The sequence below is a fragment of the Coniophora puteana genome (assembly GCF_000271625.1).
Source record: "Coniophora puteana RWD-64-598 SS2 unplaced genomic scaffold CONPUscaffold_10, whole genome shotgun sequence".
NCBI lineage: Eukaryota > Fungi > Basidiomycota > Agaricomycetes > Boletales > Coniophoraceae > Coniophora > Coniophora puteana.
The window spans coordinates 686,410-706,196 of record NW_006913062.1 but is presented as its reverse complement, the minus strand read 5'-3'; the positions used below and the strand labels follow the sequence as shown (position 1 = coordinate 706,196).

General features: G+C 56.2%; 7 protein-coding genes across 7 annotated transcripts; 3 read left to right on the top strand and 4 right to left on the bottom strand.

Annotated features, from left to right (window-relative positions):
- Positions 1 to 98: 98 nt before the first annotated feature.
- On the bottom strand, positions 99 to 6,396 carry CONPUDRAFT_138644 (uncharacterized protein). Its single transcript, XM_007773185.1, has 11 exons — positions 5,710 to 6,396; positions 4,610 to 5,570; positions 4,331 to 4,486; positions 3,627 to 4,245; positions 2,995 to 3,605; positions 2,332 to 2,477; positions 2,010 to 2,267; positions 1,287 to 1,933; positions 368 to 1,227; positions 268 to 289; positions 99 to 206 (listed from the first exon to the last, which is right to left on the bottom strand). Exons 1-8 carry the CDS (start codon positions 5,802 to 5,804, stop codon positions 1,771 to 1,773), a joined length of 3,009 nt encoding a protein of 1,002 aa, XP_007771375.1. The 5' UTR covers positions 5,805 to 6,396; the 3' UTR covers positions 99 to 206; positions 268 to 289; positions 368 to 1,227; positions 1,287 to 1,770.
- A 238-nt stretch (positions 6,397 to 6,634) lies between these two features.
- On the top strand, positions 6,635 to 9,154 carry CONPUDRAFT_127862 (DUF155-domain-containing protein; the record flags this gene model as incomplete). The annotated part of the gene is made up of 7 exons (XM_007773184.1): positions 6,635 to 7,117; positions 7,180 to 8,097; positions 8,153 to 8,198; positions 8,252 to 8,616; positions 8,681 to 8,745; positions 8,809 to 8,839; positions 8,900 to 9,154. 7 exons carry the CDS (start codon positions 6,635 to 6,637, stop codon positions 8,999 to 9,001), a joined length of 2,010 nt encoding a protein of 669 aa, XP_007771374.1. The 3' UTR covers positions 9,002 to 9,154.
- A 152-nt stretch (positions 9,155 to 9,306) lies between these two features.
- On the bottom strand, positions 9,307 to 12,108 carry CONPUDRAFT_91785 (kinase-like protein; the record flags this gene model as incomplete). Its single annotated transcript, XM_007773183.1, has 12 exons — positions 9,307 to 9,654; positions 9,712 to 9,963; positions 10,022 to 10,096; positions 10,153 to 10,329; positions 10,388 to 10,645; positions 10,715 to 10,900; positions 10,958 to 11,084; positions 11,138 to 11,180; positions 11,233 to 11,283; positions 11,347 to 11,392; positions 11,453 to 11,649; positions 11,703 to 12,108. The coding sequence occupies 12 exons, from the start codon at positions 12,106 to 12,108 to the stop codon at positions 9,307 to 9,309; spliced, it is 2,166 nt and encodes a 721-aa protein (XP_007771373.1).
- Positions 12,109 to 12,573: 465 nt separating this feature from the next.
- CONPUDRAFT_28344 (uncharacterized protein) lies at positions 12,574 to 12,852 on the bottom strand (the record flags this gene model as incomplete). The annotated part of the gene is made up of 1 exon (XM_007772890.1): positions 12,574 to 12,852. A coding segment is annotated over one exon (279 nt), but the record flags the coding sequence as incomplete, so codon positions are not given.
- Positions 12,853 to 13,550: 698 nt separating this feature from the next.
- CONPUDRAFT_156310 (uncharacterized protein) lies at positions 13,551 to 14,080 on the top strand (the record flags this gene model as incomplete). The annotated part of the gene is made up of 3 exons (XM_007773182.1): positions 13,551 to 13,574; positions 13,627 to 13,817; positions 13,888 to 14,080. 3 exons carry the CDS (start codon positions 13,551 to 13,553, stop codon positions 14,078 to 14,080), a joined length of 408 nt encoding a protein of 135 aa, XP_007771372.1.
- A 1,002-nt stretch (positions 14,081 to 15,082) lies between these two features.
- CONPUDRAFT_108121 (uncharacterized protein) lies at positions 15,083 to 17,750 on the bottom strand. Its single transcript, XM_007773181.1, has 7 exons — positions 17,559 to 17,750; positions 17,409 to 17,489; positions 17,271 to 17,346; positions 17,104 to 17,215; positions 16,868 to 17,042; positions 15,674 to 16,803; positions 15,083 to 15,606 (listed from the first exon to the last, which is right to left on the bottom strand). The coding sequence occupies exons 1-7, from the start codon at positions 17,610 to 17,612 to the stop codon at positions 15,408 to 15,410; spliced, it is 1,827 nt and encodes a 608-aa protein (XP_007771371.1). The 5' UTR covers positions 17,613 to 17,750; the 3' UTR covers positions 15,083 to 15,407.
- Positions 17,751 to 18,009: 259 nt separating this feature from the next.
- Positions 18,010 to 19,476, top strand: CONPUDRAFT_127851 (protein-L-isoaspartate O-methyltransferase). Its single transcript, XM_007773180.1, has 6 exons — positions 18,010 to 18,261; positions 18,351 to 18,418; positions 18,471 to 18,516; positions 18,568 to 18,880; positions 18,943 to 19,127; positions 19,188 to 19,476. The coding sequence occupies exons 1-6, from the start codon at positions 18,148 to 18,150 to the stop codon at positions 19,215 to 19,217; spliced, it is 756 nt and encodes a 251-aa protein (XP_007771370.1). The 5' UTR covers positions 18,010 to 18,147; the 3' UTR covers positions 19,218 to 19,476.
- The last annotated feature ends 311 nt before the right edge of the window (positions 19,477 to 19,787 follow it).

Below are 19,787 nucleotides of genomic sequence, written 5' to 3'. Positions count from 1 at the left end.
CTCTGCTCTCTCAGCAATAGGCTGTACCCCTGTCGCATAAAGCGCTTGCTTAACACTCTCACTACCTGCACATCATGGCGTCCGCACCAACACCAGCAGAGAAGGAGCCCAATGCCTACGAGCTCCTCGGTGTCTCTGATCAGGCGACTGAAGCTGAGATCAGGACCGCATACCGCTCTCGCTCGCTCAAGGTCCATCCAGACAGGGTCTGTACGTATCCTCACCTTATACAAGCCATACGTCTCATTTCCCTCTCCCTCTCTATAGAATCGCAATGACCCAAAAGCCGGTACGCACAGAATTCCCTCGCTCTACCCGAACGACCCGCTCTGACAGTGACACTGGCAATATCAACGCCATCCCACAGCCCAGAAATTCCACGAGCTCACCCTCGCCTCCGCGCTCCTGCTCGACCCCCTCCGCCGGCTCGCGCTCGACGCGCAGCTGCGCGCGGAGGCGGCGAAGAAGGCGCGGTTTTCGTCGTTCGACAAGAAGCGCCGCGAGATGGTTGCGGATCTCGAGGAGCGCGAGCAGCAGGCGGTGAAGCGCGCGCGGGTGTCGCGCGAGGAGAGGCAGCGCCGGGAGTATGAGAACGATAGGATTATGGAGCAGGGGAAGAGGCTGCGCGAGGAGCGCGAGCGGGCGTCGGCTGTTGCTGGAGAGCAGGCGCGGAGGGAGAGGGAGGAGGAGGAGGAAGAGGAAGAGGATGTGCCGCCCCCGCTTGGGGCGCTGGATACGACGGTGCGGATCAAGTACGCGGCGGAGAAGCATCCTGAGCTGGACACGGGCGAGGCGCTCGCTGCGCACGTTTCGAGGATCGGGGCGGTCGACAAGGACTCGGTGGTGATGTCGAAGAAGGCGAAGAAGAAGAAGTCGAAGGCGAAAGACACAGGCGCAGGAGAAGAAGGCTCGATGATCGTCACCGCGCTCGTTCCGTTCGCCCAGCTCGCCTCTGCCTACGCCGCCGTCACTGGAAACACTCTACTGGATATGGAGGTCGCATGGGCGGGTGGATCTGAGCCTCCAATACTGGGCTGGCTCCGGAAACGCGGGGCGCTGGGCGGCCAGCCGAAGGGAGCGTCGTCGCCCGCTCCAGCTCCAGCGCAGGAAAGCACTTCGCCACCGCCCTTCAATGGCGCCAACGGCTCCTCTAAGCCCAGAAGCTCATCACCGCACTCGTTATCATCGTCATCATCCGCGCCGTTCAGCTCATTCCCGAGTACCTTTGTGAGTTCTTACATTCGGTAGAGCGATAGCCTGGTTTACTAACGGCTGCTGTAATCCAGCCTGATACGACGCCGTCAGCGCCGTCAGCGCCTCCACCCACCGGCCTCGACTTTGAGTCGATGACGTTACTTCGCATGCGCGAGGCTGAGCGAGCGCGGCTCGAGCGCGAAATACTAGAGGCCGAGGCCAACGAGGGATAAACGATTTGGGCACATATCCCCTTGTCACGCTTTGTGAAAGTTCGTGCTTTGGGCATCGTAATAGCATCTTCCCTCCATACATTTAGAGAAACCATCTAGCTACCTCTATTGCACCTCAGAAATATCCGTCATGGTACATGCGATAATTTACACGGATGATGAGTTGACACAACAAGATGCACAAGGGAAGACAAAGAGAGAATGAAGAAACATCTTCCAAACCAAATAGGCATGCGTGTGATGTGGTTGTAATTGCAGAAGCGATGCATGCCAGAATATTGCGGCAAATGGAACGACTGGCGATGTGTAAAGGCAAAGGCGAAAGAAAGCCAAAAGACGACGTCTAAGCGCGGTGGAGCCACCCGACATCGAGCCCGGTCATACTCCGCATGCTCTGCGGGTACGAGTGCTTGCTCTCCGAGAGCAAGCCCGCGAGCTTGCGACACACACCCAGCGGGTAATAGAGGTGCTCCGCCTGCGGAAAGCCCGGATACCGGTTCAGCAGCCTACACGCGCAACACGCACCCAACCGTCAGCCAAACTCACGAACGAACGAACTCAACAACGAAACAAACAACGCACTCTGTCAGCTCGACGGCCGGCTCAGCCGGCCCCAGGATCTTGTACAGCACCTTGCTCGCGTCGATCGCGCCGCTCTTGCGCAGGAAGTACGGCGTGGGGAGCATATACGACAGCCGGATGCGCGGCTTGAAGAGCCACACGAGCATCCGCGGGCGCTCTTCTTCCTCGTCGAAGAGCACGAAGCGGTACGTCGCGTGTGCGCGAACGTGCTCGAGCATGTCCTCGAGGACGAATGCGGACAGGGGGACTTTAGTCAGGCTGTGTGTGGAGAGGTCGTTAGCGTGAAAGGGGAAGGGGAAGGGAAGGGGAGAGAGGGACGCACCCAGCTGAAGGAGTGATCGGGCGGATGGCGTACTTGTACAGGCGGAACATGCGCTCGGACGAGCCGTCCGCAGTGTGGCGGTCGTGCACCCGCCCTACGACTGCACCGCAGAGGCACCGGACCAGGCGTCGGTCATCGTCGCCCTTCTGAAGTGGGTGTATTAGCTAACATATTCTACCAGAAACGCAAAGAAAGGCGAGAAGAGTGAAAGAGAAAAGAAAAGAAGAAAAGATTGTGCCCTCAAGCGTAGCCCCCGGCACATAGCCCTCCGCACCGAGAGTTGTTTGAAAGAGTGACCTGGCGCGCACGTCCCCCCAAAGAGGAACACGACGCCAATTGCTCTAGGACGCTTTGTATCAACCAAAAGCATTCGCTTGCCGCCCCGCCACGACGCCCCACACGAGCAACCATACCGCAGCGCACCGGCGCGCTGGCGCTACCGAAACCAGCCAGGGGCTTCGGCGCAACACAGCGTCCGGAGACACAGACGATACGGCGCCGCGGTGGCGCGCGACGAGGTGAGGCCGCTGGTAGTGGAGCCAGCGTCGGTCTTCTTGATCGTCCGGTGTAACACCAAAGCAAAAGAAGAAAAAACGAAGGGAAAAAAAACGCAAACCCCAAGAAAGAAAGAAAAAGACAGACGCAGAAGCAACCAAAACCCACCGGCTCAAGATCCCCCGCTGCCAAATTCCCACACGCAACCACCCCGCCATGAAACAGCACATAGCTCCCGCCAACCAGCGCCACGCCCGGCCCCGTCGGCCAGAACCCGTCGCGCCCCGTGCGCGCGACCTGCTCGTTGAGCGTCTGGTCCGCGTGGCACATCCACGCGTCCACGAGCTCCTCCCAGTGCTCCGACGGCAGGTCTCTGTACGCTATTCCGCCTTGCCCTCCGCCTCCGCCGCCGCCGCCGCCTCCTCCTGTTGTGGAATTAGGGGTGGAACCAGAGGCGGGTGGAGGCGGGTGCACGAGCGGGAGCGAGCACGATGCGCATGCGAAGGATGTGGGTTTGGCGCGGGAGAGGTGCGAGGCGCTCATGAGCGCCGGCGGGTCGTCGTGCTCCGCGAAGCCCTGTCCCGCGCCCGCGCCCGACCCTGATCCCGGGCCTGATCCCGAGCCCGAGCCGGAGGGGACACTGAGCTTGAGCTCAAAGTGGTGCTCTGACACCGAGACGACAGGACGGGACGGGGGCACGCGCACGGGGAGAGGCAGAGGCGGGGACGACGCGGTACCGGAGCGCACGACGAGCCAGCTCGTCGTCGCCGTCGCGCTGTCTGTCGACTGGTGTGCCTCGCCGGGTGTGCAGGGGAGCACCTCGGCCTCGATGGGCGATCCAGGCGGGATATTCGACACAGAGACGAAGATGAGGATGTGCTTCAGCGTCTCGTGGTACTCTGCGATGAACGACACGTCCAGCGCAGCCGGCGGCGCCCGCGCTTCGTCCGGCATCAGCCCCCTCGCGGACGTCGGCCGGCTCCCGTTCTTCGGCGTGCGCTTCCCCGAGCGCGACGACGGGCGCAACCACGCCATCGACGGCGCCGACATGCTCCGGCTGCGCAGCCTTGAGTGTCCGTGTCCGCCGCCCACCGTCCAACCACTGCCACTGGCGCCAGCACTCGCACTCGCGCCAGTGTTCGCCAAAACAGGCGGCGAGCCCTTCCTCGCCGCCTCCTTCTCCCGCGTCAGCGGCGACCCCGACCCCGACCACGTTCCCGCCCCCGATCCCGAACCGGACACCGCCCGGCCCATCGTGCGCGTTGCCGCGGGCATCGGTTCGCGCAGGAACTCGGGGAGCGAGATGGCCACGTCCGCGCCTTGCTCCACCTGCATCTTTGTCGGTGCACGCACGGCGTCTTGCCCGTGAAGCCGCCCCGCGCCGGACTTGGACATGACGTGCTCGACGAAGGCGTTGCGCTGTGCGAGGAAAGGATCCAGAAAGGAGGAAGGGAGGGGAGCGTCTGTCAGCTAAAGCACGCGACGTTGACGGAACGACACGCACCTCTTTCTGATACTGCTTCTGCGCGCTCTCGATCCGCACCTTGCGCGCGCCATCCATGACGACCGTCTGATCCGCCATCTTGCGCGCGCTCGCCTTGCCCAGCAGATCGAGCATCCGATCCAACTCCAGCTCCTCCGGCTCCCGCCCCTCCGCGCCCTCCACATGGGCATGGGCGTGGACATGGGCATGGGCATCCGACTCCTTCCTCTTTCCCTTCCCCTTGGGATCCACAACCGCGTTCCACGAAGAAATAACAAGCCCGCCATTCGCCCGCCCGACCGCACGGCGCGCGTTCTCCATCTCGTCCAGCTTCGCGCGCTTGAGCTCAACCCGCTGATTGTGCAGCTGCGGCGCGACGGAGTACAGCCTGTCGATCGCGCGCGCCATTGTGTCGAAGTCGAGCCGCATCTTTTCGTTCGCGATCACGGACGACATCGACACGGAGTGCGTGGGGGAGTGCGGGGTGGCGAGCGACTTTTTGTCGGATGTGGAGTCGTACGATGCGCGGGTGTAGGTGTCGCCGGCGTAGTACTCGGGGGGCGTCTCGAACGCGTCGTAGGTGTCGTCGTAGTGCGGGGGGAGGTGTTCGTGTTCGTGGCTCGGATGTGGCTGCGGAGGCGCCATGGAGTCGGAGCGGGTCTTGCATAGCGCGGCTACGGCTTCCATGTCGCGGTCTATGCACTCCCACAGTGCGGCGCCCTGCGGCGCATAACTCGCTGCCGTTTGGGTTTGTTGGCTAACAGTGGACGAGGTGCGCCGCGCTTGTAGATCGCTGAGATGTCTGCGGAAGTCGGCCATGGCGTCTGACGACGGGATGAAATGTGATGGTGACGATGGGAGGTCGAGAGACTGCGAATGGGGATGGGAGTCGGCCAGGCGCTGGAGGTCCGTGAGGAGGGCGACGATCGCGGCTGCGAAGGGCGCGTCGTGTTCCTCCAGCGTGGGCGCGATGACGTCCACGCGCTCGCGCAGCTCAAAGAGCAGCGAGGCGTCGTCTGTTGAGGCGGCGACGACTTCGGCTTCCTGGTCCTGGCTGCCGTTGCGCAGATTCTGAACGATGGTGTGGAGCGCTGAGTGTGCAAGGGGCTGCAGGGTGCTAGAGCTTGCGGGCGCGGACACGGAGGGCGCGACGGGTGCAGAGTGGCGCCTGTCGGGCACGATGGGCTGCCATCGGGTGGTGAGGTGGTCCGTATTTGAGAGGAGGTTGTTGAGTGTGATCAAGCACGAATTTTGTACCGCGCTGATGAAGGGTGAGATATCAGAATCAGACTGCGGGGAACGTGAACGTTAGCGCAGAGCCTTGCGGTGATGGATGGAAGGAAAAGGAAAACTGGGGAGTGGGAGGGCAGGGAAAGGAAACGCGAGGCAATGAGACTTACCTGTACCCATGTTCCCGTTCCGTGTGCCGACTGCTCCTCTGTCGTCCGCTCTGAGCTGCTCCCTGGCTGTTGCAGATTGCCATTGAGGTGACCATTCGGAGCCGGCGCACCGTAGTCGACTTGCTCTTCCGCTAGCTCATCGAGAAGGTCGTCGTGGTAAATATTTTCGTGGACAGAGGTAGAGGGAAAGGGAGCGGGGACAGACGCGGCCAACGAGTCGGGGTGATGGTCCTGGTTGACCGACTCCAGGTGTCTGTCTCTTGTCAGCGTGGCCATATATCGGGCGTAGACCCTTTTCCGGGCGTCAAAAGGTGGAAAAGTGGATTATGGGTGGAAAGGGACAGGTGGGATGAGGCGAAGATGTGACGAGGCTATAACTTTTCTAACGGGGTTGGAAGTACTGCCACCGTGCCAGAAGTGGGGTATGTTAGGTAAAATGCGCTGTATGAGTGGCCCTCGAAAAAGCGCAGTGACGACGACGAACGAGGACGAGATGGAGATGGAGATCAGGATGGGGAGGAGAAAGGGCAGGTCGAGCTGAGGATGGCATCTAACAGCATCTTACGCCTGCCAGCCATCCATCATCTATCTACATCGCCCTCGTGTACCCTTCCCACCTGCCCTACGATGTCCACGGTCCTATGTTTTTACATCTGTTTTCCGACAAGGACGCTAGAACTGTTCTTGATGGACCTACGTTTGCTCACTCCCGTTGATCTGCAGACGGCTCCCGAGCGGAGGCCGGTCTCTTACACCAACACTAAATAAATCACAGCGACGTATGATGTCGACAATGCGTCGTGTAGTAAATATCCGAAGCATAAAGTATCTCCAACTTTTCTGACAGTGACCAAAGTTTTTCCGGGAAATAGCCGACACGGCGAGCTCACCGGGCGCCAATGCGAACGGTTGAGTGACCGCCACCATGACGTCCCGCCCCCCAGTTGCCTTCCGCTCCCCGAGCCAGCCCCTCCTCCCCACAACAACCCGCTCACGCAGCCGCTCAGCTGTCGGCAGCCTCTCCAAGACCTCCAGGCCCTCCACGGGCGCACGCCGCACCTCTGTCGCCGGTCTCTCAGGTGTCACCGCCGCCAAGGCACAACGCTCATCCAAGACCACCGGCAAGCACGTTGTCCTCCCCTCTGCGCCTCAGACCAAGCCTCTGCGTGCGTACGGCCAAGGTGGCTCAGATGAAGATGTGCTGGGCTATGAGACGGACGCCGGCGTCCGCGTGACGGCGCCCAAGAGCGCCGCGGAGCGCATGTCCAAGGACGAGAGGAGGCGTGCAGGCGCTCGAAGGATCACGGCGTACTGCGTCGCCGAGAGCTTGAGAATGAAGCATCTCGCTGGATGGCTGAAGAGGGAGCACAACGTCTCGCCGCGGGTGTTCGACGAGGCCATGTACGTCGTACGTACCTCCAAAGCTACTACCATCTCTCCGTTTATAATCATGCCACTATCACAACGCAGATGTACCACCTCCCCCTCCTCCCCGGCTACTCCTCCGCGAACGTACGCTCCTCCGCACCGCAAAAGGTCACCCGCGCACTCATGACGCGCCTCTCCGAGGCCGAGGAAAACGGCTACCAGGGCTCATACTTCGCCCCCGCCCCCGAGGAAGGCGCCTACACCGCCGACGACGGCTACATGACCTCTGGCTCGCCCGAGACCCACCGCGACCGCCGCCTGCCCCCACAGCACATGCCCGAGAGCGAGAGCGACGCCGAGCGCTTCTACGAGTCCGAGCAGGACGCACACCACCCCCACGACGGGGCGCAGGACTCCGAGACAGACGCAGAAGCCGAGGCGGACAGGCTCGTGGACGAGGCGCGCCGGCTCATCGAGTCCGAGTCGGAGTTCGAGCGCGAGCCAGACACCGAGCTGGAGACGGACGCAGAGCACGAAACAGACCGCCTGCTGAGCGACGCCGAGAGCGAGCGCACGCAGGTTCTCCCGCGCCCGCCCATCCCCCTCTCCTCGTCTCCGCAGTCTGCGCCTGCTGCCGAACTGCGCGTCACCGCGGATGATGTCGAGCTTGTCCCGCGGACGCTCAGCCCGACCTCGACGCGCACCGAGCCCGCGCTGCCTGTTGCGGCTGACCACGCCGCCCGCGAGGTGCACTTCCGGGACACGCCGCCTGTGGCGCTGGAGGAGCGCCATCGCGAGAAGGAGGTGAAGGCGCTGGAGGCGGCGAAGGCGAAGGCGGGCGCGTACGTGCACGATCCGGCGAACGTTGCCGAGGCGGTGTTTTTCGCGTACGGTGTTGTCGTGCTCTTCGGATTCGACGAGGCTCAGGAGCACGCCGTCCTCGAGGACATTACGGGCGCGGGCGCGCTCAGGCGGGCGATCAAAGAGGACGACTGGGAGATCGAGGAGTGTCATTATGCGGTGAGCTGGTACCATCTCGACCACTCTCAGCGGAGGTGCTGATTATTATCTGCAGTACGACTCAGAGATCGCGTACCCGCGCATCTACAACGACTTCTTCAGTACGCCCACCACGCCCATCTAAAACTTCTAAAACTAACACCCTCCCACACAGCATTCAAATCCCCCTCACACCTCCTCACCCTCTCCGTCGCACACGCCATCGCGCAGTCCACCCTCCTCGCGCACTACGAATCCGAACTCACCTCCGTCCTCTCCGCCCCGCAAACCGTCTCCATCCCGCGCCAGCTCGCCTCGTCCGGGTCGCTCAAGCTCTCGCGCGCCGACGCGCTCAAGCTCACCGGGCGCCTGTTCAAGCTGCGGCGGGACGTGAATCTGGTGAGCAACGTGCTGGATGTGCCGGAGCTGTTCTGGGCGGAGGCGAGTATGCGCGGGTTGTATGAGAGTGTGAGGGAGTATATGGAGGTGGGCGAGAGGGGGGCGGTGGTTAATGAGCGGTTGGGGGTGGCGAGTGATTTTGTGAGTGCCACAGGCTGTTTCGCGTTTGTGTGAGGAGGGTTTGGTGTTTATTTTTGGTGTGCAGTTGGATGCGATTCACGATCATCTTAATAATAATGCGATGGAGCGGATAACGTGGATTGTGATTTGGTGCGCTCTTCTTTCTGCTCACCCGCAGTTCGGGCGCTCTGCTAACGCTCGATTTTTATTAAGGCTTATCGTGGCTGCGATTCTTGTCGAGCTCGTACGTTGTCTCGTTTTGCAATTAACCTTCTACGCGCTGACGTTATCTTTCATATTACAGGGAGAGGTCATCGCGCGCCTTGTCGTGCACGCCACGGGCGGCAGCAACAAGGCCGGAGCGATGAAGATGCTCATGCGGAGCTTGTCCTCGCCTTCGAGTTAAGCGCCGGCCGTCATATTGGGCTCGTTCAGTCAGCTTCGCCCCTGCCCGTGCACTGAATGTGCATATTCGTTTATTGAGTTTTCGATTACCCCTTAGAAATTCGTATCATCGGACTTAATGTTAGTGTAGTATATGCGAATGCATGGATTTATCAGACATTGTGCCCTTCGTTGGGCCTATCGTAACGTTCATCGTAAGTAGTGCTACTTCTACCCGTATCGTATTCGCCGCACATATCGATCGACGCATCATCACATGTAAGTACGTTTAACAGGAGCGCACAACATGGGCAACGAAGTCGACGACTACGTAAGTACTTCCTGGCCGGAGCTTGAACCACAGGGCGTTGGATGGGGATCAAGATAGAGGAACCGCTCTGCCTGCTTCAAGTTTTCGTCCATAATGGAGTAGTCCCATTCTTCCGCCGGCTCAATGCTCATTCCGGAGTCCAACACTCGAGCCTTGAAGAACTCTACCGCCTCCTTAGCGGTGGGCCTTTCCGTTGGTTCTTTGCGCCAGCATTGCTGCATGAATGCCCAGACGCTGTCGTCCACGTGGGGGCCATCGATTCTGTCGGGGGTGCGCCCTCGAAGTATACGAAAGATGATAACTGCATCTCTCAGACCACGAAACGGTGTTTTGCCGCAGAATAGCTAAAGGGCCGGCGGAAACTCATCAGTACCCAAATCTCACAAACAGAGAAACCTGACCTCGTAGCAAACTCCGCCGAAAGCATACATATCGCTTTTTGTGGTGAACACCATCCTGCCAAAAGTACCTTCGTCGAAAATCTCCGGTGCCATCCATGCAATGCTAGACAACTCGGAAGTCATGTCGTCGTCTTCACCAACGAGACAGGCCTTTGCGGACATTGTGACAGCATCAAGGGGACGGTCCTTTGCGGTGGTGGACTCAAAATCAACGAGACATGCTCGTCCGGTATCTGATACTAAAATGTTGGACTGTTTTTTATTACTCAGTATACCAAATAGTAACCAAATTCGCTCTGCTGCCACTTACCCCGTTGATATTAGCATGTACAATCTCAGGACTCCAGCCATGAAGGAAATTTAAAGCTTGCGCAACATCCAACGCCTAAAGGGAAGTAAGGGGAATTATACCGCTTGACAACGGAAGGCCGAACTACGTACCAAGAGCGTCCGGTTTGCACTGGGGTTTATTTCCAGATAGTTGCAGATATTACCGTAACTGAGGTACGGCGAGATAGTGTAGAGTTCCCTTCTCCCTTCTCCCTGAAATACGCCACTGAATGAAAGAATGTTGGGATGTCGAAGCTGGCTCCACACTGTGACTTCACTTGCAAACTTCTGCTTAAACGAGGTTCTCACTGTTATGACTGAGAAAAACTGCAAGGGGTTTACCGACCTGTAGGTTCCTTTTTGAATAAGACTCATCGGACATGCGTATGACTTTGAGAGCGAGCTGTACATCCGGCTGTGTTTCAATATTTCCTTTGTAGACGGCTGAAAGACCGCCATGTCCAATTGGACGCATTTCCCATTTAATATTGATATTGCGCAGCTGTAGACATTGAGCATAGCGGCCTGAATTGGCAGCGAGCTGTATCAGTCCGTAACGAAACATGCGCTGGGATCTTGCATCGATCGTCGAACGGATGCGGACCTAATTGAAACACAAAGCGTAGTAAAATGTCTGGAGGATCCACAATATATAGTTGAGATTACGACTCACGGCTTGTAAAACATCCACCAATGTTTGCGCGTTTTGATCCTCCTGTGAGAAGAAGTCTATCACATTGTCGTAACTTTTAAAGATAGAGGAAAGTTGAAAGGCAAGGGATGCAACATCACAGTCAGCCGGTGGGCATGTCTCAAAGAACATATGTCTGCAACGGGCGTTATCGGGCTGTATACGTAGCTTCAACTAAATTCAGTACCGTGCCCGCAGTGAAAAGAGACGAAATGTTTAACAGACCGTTGTGTCAATGACCTTGTGGAACTCTGCCCTGATATGAGCGTGGCAAAGGAGCCATGAAAGCGGGCCATCATATTTGTGTCGGTCTATCACCTCGTCAAGTGTGTCTTTGAGCGTGGACAAGGCACTTGGTTTTAGCTGTCAGCGTCTGAAGTGCGCAGCGATCGCCTCTCCACGTACCTTGGGTCCGTTAGGCAAAATGACGCATGAGAAAGGGCGACAGCTGTGGTGATCTGTTAATTGCTAATCAACACTTTTCAGCTTTGCGGACGCGCCTGGATAAATCGGATAAACAGGGATCAACTGGAGATATTTCGTAACAACATCTGCATCGACGCATAGCGTTAATCGCCAAACCCTTTAGTCGAAAATGACCATGATAAACGTACCGAAAACGGCAGGGAATGTATTTTGCTCATGAGACAACTTCCACGACTGGTAGGATTGTTGATAAGACCAATAACCACAACGCTTGAAGGGAATGGCCTCACTCACTGAGACTACCCTAGAAGCCTCAGTGAGGCGAACGACAGCCAGATCAAAGCAGCCCATCAAAGAAAACGCTTCTAAAAAGAAGGGAAGCTGTTCCTGTATAAACTGGAAGACAAGGGCTTGATTTTCGGCGCTGTGGCTCATTGCTTCAATATGATATGGCCAGTAAAGACAGGCGTAGCGTAGGGCGCCAGATATTGCTGCATCGCGCTGCGGTCAGAATCTGATATCTGTGTATGTAATCTGGATGCACCTTTTTGCTCGCGTATCTCCGGATTCAGCTGTCGACGCATGAGTTTCAGGCATAAGCCAGCTAAACGGCGGTGTGACTCTGCTGGATCGACGTAAAAGTCCCCAGAACGAGACCTAGTTGAAAGATAGTCACGAAGGGACGAGTGGTATATCTGTACAGAACTTGGGGAGTCCATAGGCGGGAGAGAAACGATGGCCGAAAGATGTGCGATGTGCTTCCGGACGTCGGTGGTGAACAGGTTACAGATGTCAGATAGTGATAGGGGGCTTGAGAGCGCAATGATGTCTGCCAGATACTCAACACCGAGTTGCCGATCCTCAACGTCAGGGTTGGCAACGATGTAGCGATAAACCGAGTCAATGCTGCCTGAGATGAGGTCCAGGGACCTAAGTTCGCCCCTGTACATGCTCAAAATGACATCCAAGTAATCATTTGGGTCGGGTGCGTCACGGACGAGTCGACATACCGTTGCGGCCACAATGAACTGCCCTTTGATCTGATCCACTAGCACGTTGAGGGTATCTGCGGGAGGCCATGGTAGAGAATGTACAAATTCGAGTTCGCGTGCGTAGTAAATTTCTTCGAAGGTGTATTGAAGATAAAGCTTGATGTCCTCGGTAGCATTAAAAGACTCGACGTGCTGAAGGGTGACAAGATCGATGATGATTGGGCGCCTTGTGAGAGCCTGCAGCTGAGAAGAGATCCTGCTGGTGAAGAGAATATTGCAAATAGGGATAGTGGGGTCGCGGAGAAGCTTGACCAGCATGCGAACCAAGTCTCCGATCTGGTTGCCATGGCTCGCCATCCCTTCATCAGCGGCATCGAAGACCATCCCCCTTTTCGTAGACCATACAAACTGAAGTTCTCTCAGAGGCTCAACCAGTAGTTTGTTGAACTGATCAAGATGATACTTGTGAGGGGAGAGTAAGTCGGGGTCGTGTCTGATGGCCTTGATGATGGCCGCTTTGGCAATGTGGTGAAGGAGGCCGATCTGGTATGCGAGGGTGAAGAATACACGGTCGGTACCACTCCTGTAGGTATCCTTGCGCGAGAAAAAGAATGTTGCGGCTAGCTGGTCTCTACTACGAAGACGTTCTGCAGTGGTATACGCAACACTGGATTTGCCCGAGCCTGACCCTCCGAAGAGCCAAACGACCTTGTTATCTTCTCCTGTCAAAGACGTCTCCAGTGTTTGCAAGAGCTCGACGCGGGTGCCTGGAAGACAATGGGAGAAGGAACGGTCTTCGCAGGAGCTGTACTCTGCCCCTTGAGCGATCTGGCTGTGGAGTCTCCTCCATGCATCCTCGTCTGCTTGCTGGTTGAAGCTTGATCCTGAAGAAATACGCGAACAAGGATAAGACGACGCCGGGAAGATAGGCCAGTCAACGTACCTAGCGCAGCCATGTCACAGTAGGCTTTAGATATGGCGACCGTCAAGGAGATACCTGTAAGGACTAGTATAAGAGTGCTCTGCAAAACGTGCAGAACATGCCGGCGCGCCACCTTCTATCCATAATTAGGTTTCAGTTATTTGGGGAGCACACCCGCACTGCTTTGGCCAAAAGGAGGTGGTAAGCTAGTGGTAAGCTGCGTCCAGCGTATCTTGTGCGGGCGCTAAGCAGCGCGCCGGAGTGTTCCCGTGGGCTCACCGCAACTCTTCCGCAACTTGGAGTAACGGCCCCGAACTCCGAGCATGGACCTCCCATCGCACTGGCGAAGAGCCAATCTATCGTTGTCCCTCAAACGTTCAGGCCGGACCGAATAGGGGCGATAGTGGCGCCTGCTAACACCTGTTAAGAATCAAGCCAGTACTTAATATCCCATCAGACCTGTCTCAATCAAGCGCCCATGTTAATCTCTAAAAGGAGGCACGTAAGTCACCCAGCTCTCCGGAACTCCGCTTCTTTGCGACCATGGGGGACAGTACGACAGCCTCTGCATCGTCTGCGGCATCGCACCCTCCGATAAAGCACTGGACGTATACAATGACCCCGGCTACGACATGCTCGACATATGCAAGAAGGTCGCCGAGACGATTGCACCGAACCTATCGGATCTGGACGAGGAGGAAGTAGGAGCTATCGTAGAACTCCTCGAGCTTGTCGAAGGCGATGCGTGGCGGCCGGAGGAACTGAGGGGCTAGGACTGGCTTCATTAGGTGTGCTGCTATTGGTCACTTTGACAGCATCGACGGCGATGCAAAAGTCGTAGTGGACGAATCGACCAAGAAGTACTGTATCCCAACCAGTGCTGGCGTGCGGACGCGTCGCGTGTTCGACTATGACGCGGGTAACTTCTCAAAGATCGAGTCCACTATCGGACCGAGCGGGAAGCGAGGAGAGAAGGTGGATAATGTCGTCACGCACACGACCAACTAGAGGGAGAACCCAAACTTCTTAGTCTCGGAGACCTGCTACCGTTACCTGGAGGCTTAGGTCGATATGAGCGCGTTGCCGACACAGAACACGAACGTGCCGCATATACCCTCGCTTGACATCGCTGGCGAGCTATACGAGATTGTCAATTCGCGAACTGAAGTGAGAGATGAGGGCCCTTCCCTATTACATGAAACGTTGGTTCATATCAGAGCTAGACACTGGCCGCGGCTTCCTCCCGTGCATAACCTAGTCGAGGATACATGCGAACAATATCAAGATCGCTTCAACCATGAGGACCATTGAGTTCGGTATCAGAGAAGGACTTCGAGGATCTGACCTGATACAACATATTATCCGTGACTTTGGTTGTTGGATGTTCATGAGGCCGAACGCGTGAGTACTTTAATGTCAACGCCTTGCGCTGACATGTACTGAGGATCAGTCTCAGGTAGCCTGCCCCTCCGGAAGACGGCGTTATAAACATGCCGTCCTTCACGGTATTTGGAGAGGCGACGGAGCCACAGAACAATGCACTAGCTCGCCTACCCAAAGAGGTTATCGACATAATTGGTGGCTGGATGTCCTTCTCGACCTACTTTGCACTATCGGCTACATGCAAAGCCTTCCGTTGCCGGATGTGCGACTTAAAAGTCCTAAACCACGTTTCGAGGGAGATAATCCAGCACGGCCCGCTGCGATGGATCTTACCGGTGGCGGGAGTGGCTGGCGAAATGGAGGCAGCGGTAACGACCTCGGAGATGTGGATCGATTTCGCGAGATATAGGCTCGAGTCGAAGCCCTCTGAGCTGAGTGGTGGGACGGCGGGCGTTACAGTCCAGGCACACTCGACCTCGGCGACGTTCTACTCGGGAGACTTTCCTGCATTCGCATTCATCGATGCCTGCTTCCGTTCGGAGTTGATCAGGAGTAGACGGAGACTATACAGGCAAGTAATGCAGTTTAAAGAGCTGTGGAGGGATTATCGCATGAAAAAGGTTGGGAGGTTGATAGGTTCTATCATATCATTAAGTAGGCGATAAGATGCGTGCATAGCTGCTGATGCATAGCTAGTAGTAATATTTTGAACCCTGCCGCTTTGCCTTCCGATTATAATGAGTCCGGACTCCGGAGCCATGGATATGATAACACGCCTCCTAGTAGAACTTCGTATCATTTTGAGAGGACCAGGTGCTCTCACAGGAATAACATAACGTTAGAAGATATACTGTATGATCTATCGCATTGAAAACAAGAAACATATGCTATAGATACAATGTAAGATGAAGGTCCACCACCTACATTCCGTCTATCCACTAAAGTAACCACCTCAGGCCAACCCAGCGATAAGAAGCCCAACAATCACGACAACGATCGTGGTCGGAGGCGTAACAATGCAATAACTCCAAAAGATGGTCCGGCTCACAAGGCGCTCAAAGGCGTCGCTCGACGCTGCCTGCGTGATCTGCGCAAGCGTGATTGCAGGTGGACTCGCGATCAGGAGGATTGTCGATACAATGAATACCGGACTGAAAACATCAAGATTTGTCAGCTCAAATGACTAAGACAAGAATGAAGAGAGATGAAGGAACGTACTCATCCAACAGTTCATGCGCGTCCCACTGCACCGCCAGCGCAAACAGGGGTATAAGCACAAGCGGCACAAGCACCATGCGCGAAAGCACAGCCACGAGCACCGTGCGGCCCTCGCCTCGCCTGTCGACGTTGTCGGGGGTCTCGATTTGCTTCCACGACGCCGGCGGCTCCCATTCGACCGCTGTGGCATCGCGATCGTGCGACGCAGAGGGTGCGAGCGCATCGTCCGACTCGTCTTCAGACGTCTCTGCACTTGTACGCGCGCTCCGCCCCGCCTCCTCGTCGCCTTCGAGATAGACGGCGCCGCGCTTCGGCTGTTTCGGCCGGAACGCGCCCTGGAAGAAGCTGATGATCGACTTGGTGCTCGGCACGCTCGCAAGCGTGCCCGTGCTGCGCTCCTTGTGCACTCTGCGTCCCGGGCCTTTGGGGCATAGGGGCGTTCGCTCGTCCACTGCTTCATCATCGCCATGACCAGTCGCTGAGGGAGCGCTGATGGCACTCGCACCAACTCCAACTCTGTCAGGTCTGAAACTGGATTTGCCAGCGTCGTTGCTGCCTGAGTTGTAGAAGTACGCGCCGAGGACGACCATCGTCACGGGGACGGAGCAGCTGCCAGCAGCGGACAAGGCACCTTTGACGGGCGGGAAGTGCTGGTCGAGGAAGTGCTGCAAGGGTTGGACGCATGCGACGACAAGCGATAGTAGTGCCGCCCATAGTGGGGGTGTCATGAACCCGTTGATTGCGTGCCATGCGCGCTTGAGAGGAGCAAATATGCTCTTCTTCACCGGGACTGAGCTTGATTCTGGGGTATGTGAGCCTGCCTCTGAAGGCGACGTGGGAGGAAGGTGGGGAAGCGAGGATGACGTTGAAGCGTAGCTGGAGTGAGGTTGCTTATATGAATTCGGCACGGCGCTCCCGTTCTTTCGCCCGGTATCAGATATGAAGTTGGATTCCTCGCTGTCTGAGTCTGAGCGCCCATCATTGTTCAGCGAGCCGTAGTTTGTCTCAGGACCGTGAACGACGATGTTGATGTCCGGCTGGGGCGCGCGTTCGACATCCAGATACGCGGGGTCTTTGCGGTCCGGTTCGTCTGATTTGGCGAGCAGGCTGACGCCATAGCTCCAGCGAAGCTGCGGAAGCAAACGGGTATGAATTAGGGAAGATAAGGGCTTATCGCGGTGACAGGCCACGTACCACCATGCCTAACGTGCTGAACAGAACAAGGTACGTCAGGGCGCGTCCGAGCATCGCATCTGCTTCGTCATCCTGGTCCCACCGGAGTGCAGAGACAGTGACGACTAGGCTCTGCATGAGGGCAATTGGCAGAGAATTGGAGTTCATGAACATGGAGGCGGCTATGGCAAAGTTCCTGCAAACCGTATTAGCGACTACTGCACAAACGGAAGATGAATGATTGAGTGTATGCGCACCTTTGCGACCGCTTCAGCCTGAACACCCTCCCTACGAGATTGGCTACAAGCCCTGATATAGCTGAGACGACCACGAAGAGAAAGGGGATGATCCATAGTTCCTGAAGTTTCGCTTTGCATAACATGTTAGAAGGCGTACACACGTCAAAAGACAAAGCGGGCCATACCTGGATTGAGAGAGAACGCGACTTTGGAGAAGAGAAGAGAAGGTGTGAAGATGAAGACGTTGAGTTTGTTAAGAGCCTAGAAGGAATGCAAGTCAAGGTCAGCAAGTCAAGCTGCAGATGGGGACGGAGACAGCATACGCGTTGCACATTCTTATCTATGATACCCTTGCGGGCAGCGATGTTGCCAGCCAAGCATATCAAGAAAACCTCAAGGATAGACTGCAGGACGCATACGAGCGTGTGGGGTTAGGGCATTTACAGAGCACAGGGGTGATACGGGATGCTCACGTTGATGACGGTACCTAGGAGGGGAAGAATAGGTGACCCATTTGTTAGCAACATGGGCGTTGGACGTTGAGAGTTGAAAGGAGCGGAAGCGAATGAGCCGGAACTCGAGGCCTAGGGGGAATATATGCGCAATGAAAGCCAAGCGCGAAGATTCTCAGAGAAGAGGAAAAGATAAAGGAGCACAGCTCTAACTGGTAACAGGGAGAACGTTGTGGTATGCTGCGCCGCGACGGGCAGGGCCAAGATGAAGACGTTTCAAATGAGCGCATCCTGTTGTAGTCAACAAGTGCGCTGAGGCTAATAAAAATGTAAGCGGGTTGTGAACATAAATCTTGGCGGGCGCTTTTGGCAAATCGACACACGCCATTTGGCTCGCGTCGAAATGCTGTGCTGGAACGTTTGTGGAACCGAGACTTGGCCGAGACTGCCGGCATCTGCCGAGCTCCGGCTTGTCGACGCTCCTATCCCACTTCATCACTTCGTCATCGCCTGTCATCGCATACACAAGTGCATCACACTCAACATCATCCTTCAACGTTCAACCAATCTGACGGGACTCTTTGTGCTCCGCCGTTTGTTTTTATCCACAATGAGGGAATGGGGCTGCTCTGGAAGATCCAACGAAGAGCTCATCAACAACTTGAGCACTCTCCGTGACATGGACGGCATCGGAACGATTCTTAGCTCTGAACGCGTAATAGCTGTGCGTCCTGCACCTGTTGTTCTGCCCAGCACATCTAGGCTGACAGCTTCCGATTCTTTTATTCGCTCCGATGAATGCCTGTCATCTAGGCGATGAAGAAGGCCGATAGGAAACATTATGTGCCCGATCCGAGTTCGGCATACGAGGATAGGCCCCAGTCTGTCTTGAACCAACAGCTTGATCGTGCATGTTCCCTTACTCTGTTTCAGGCCGATACCGTACGGTGATGGTGCAACTATCTCAGCACCGCATATGGTCTGCCATAGTCCCATTGCATAACACTTGGCAGCTCATGGGTCCCCGTAGCATGCTCACGCTGTGGAGCATCTCGCCGAGAAGCTTCAGCCCGGGGCTCGCGTTCTCGACGTTGGTTCCGGTTCTGGATATCTCTGCGCCGTTCTACACCACCTCGTCTCTCCAGACGGCGAGAAGAAAGGCAAAGTCGTTGGCATAGACCACATGCCAAGGCTTGTACAGTGGAGCGTGGAAAACCTTAAGAAAGACGGCCTCAAGAACGATACAGTATTCGTCGACACGACCAAGGGTGACGAAGTTAGTCCCGCTGATGGAAAGCTTACGATGGTCTGCGGTGATGGAAGACAAGGATACCCTCCCGGTGGTGCGTCTGGCCCGTTCGTTCAACCCTAACCTTCTCATTACACATGCCGTGTACCTTCACAGCGCCTTATGACGCTATCCACGTCGGTGCAGCTGCTCCGACGATGCCTCAAGCTCTCATTGACCAGCTCGCTAACGACGGTCGCATGTTTATTCCCGTTGGTCCTGAATATGGTCTACAACACATTGTCCAGGTGGACAAGAATGGTAGGGGCGAAGTAACGAAGCGGAACTTAATGGGTGTTGCTGTACGTCATTTGTGAATCTTGCTGAAAATAAGGTGCTGATCATTTCGCCTGCCTTGCCAGTATGTCGGACTGAAAGACAGGCCAGCCTAGTAATTTCATGATTGTATGATTTGTTTCCCCGATGTGAAGTAGTTCACTTACTTGACAGTACATGAGGGTGGGCAACTGCTGTAAGTGACGGCGCGCGGGAAAAAGGCATCGGTTACCTATTTAGGATGCATGCGCTGTGATACCTTTGAAGCCGCAGAACGCAGCTCGCTCGACAGTCCATAGTAGTGTTTAGCACATGTACTACGGTGTCAAAAATGTATGATAGGGTTAAGTACACCTTAATTCAGATTTTGTTGGGAGGAGGTCTGGTAATACCTCGAAATGGCCAAGTTAGAGAACAAATATACGTGTAATGGGGCGAATTTTGGGAAAATAATCCCAACAAAAGTTGCAATTTGGCTTAGAAACACCCAAAAGAGCTTATATTTCTACACATATCCTGCCCAAAAAGTCGTGGGCAAGCCGCCTTGGGGATGTACGCGCCAGTGGCTGTGCAGACGCGTCCCCGCTGCAATTAAACGCGTCCGACGCGTGCATATCTAGCTGTCGAGTACGCGTTTTTGGCCACACCTGGTGCGCCATTCACTCGATAACTTGTACGTATAATAT

Coding starts and splice junctions, on each gene's coding strand:
- CONPUDRAFT_127851 (XM_007773180.1), top strand. CDS start 18,148: ATGAGGGAATGGGGCTGCTCTGGAAGATCCAACGAAGAGCTCATCAAC. Junction 18,262..18,350: donor GCTCTGAACGCGTAATAGCT/GTGCGTCCTGCA, acceptor CCTGTCATCTAG/GCGATGAAGAAGGCCGATAG. Junction 18,881..18,942: donor ACAAGGATACCCTCCCGGTG/GTGCGTCTGGCC, acceptor GTACCTTCACAG/CGCCTTATGACGCTATCCAC.
- CONPUDRAFT_138644 (XM_007773185.1), bottom strand. CDS start 5,804: ATGGTCACCTCAATGGCAATCTGCAACAGCCAGGGAGCAGCTCAGAGC. Junction 4,487..4,609: donor TGGAGAACGCGCGCCGTGCG/GTCGGGCGGGCG, acceptor GCCCATGTGGAG/GGCGCGGAGGGGCGGGAGCC. Junction 4,246..4,330: donor AGAAGCAGTATCAGAAAGAG/GTGCGTGTCGTT, acceptor TTCCTCGCACAG/CGCAACGCCTTCGTCGAGCA.
- CONPUDRAFT_108121 (XM_007773181.1), bottom strand. CDS start 17,612: ATGTTGCTAACAAATGGGTCACCTATTCTTCCCCTCCTAGGTACCGTC. Junction 17,216..17,270: donor CGCGTTCTCTCTCAATCCAG/GTATGGCCCGCT, acceptor TGTTATGCAAAG/CGAAACTTCAGGAACTATGG. Junction 15,607..15,673: donor GCGCATGAACTGTTGGATGA/GTACGTTCCTTC, acceptor TGATGTTTTCAG/TCCGGTATTCATTGTATCGA.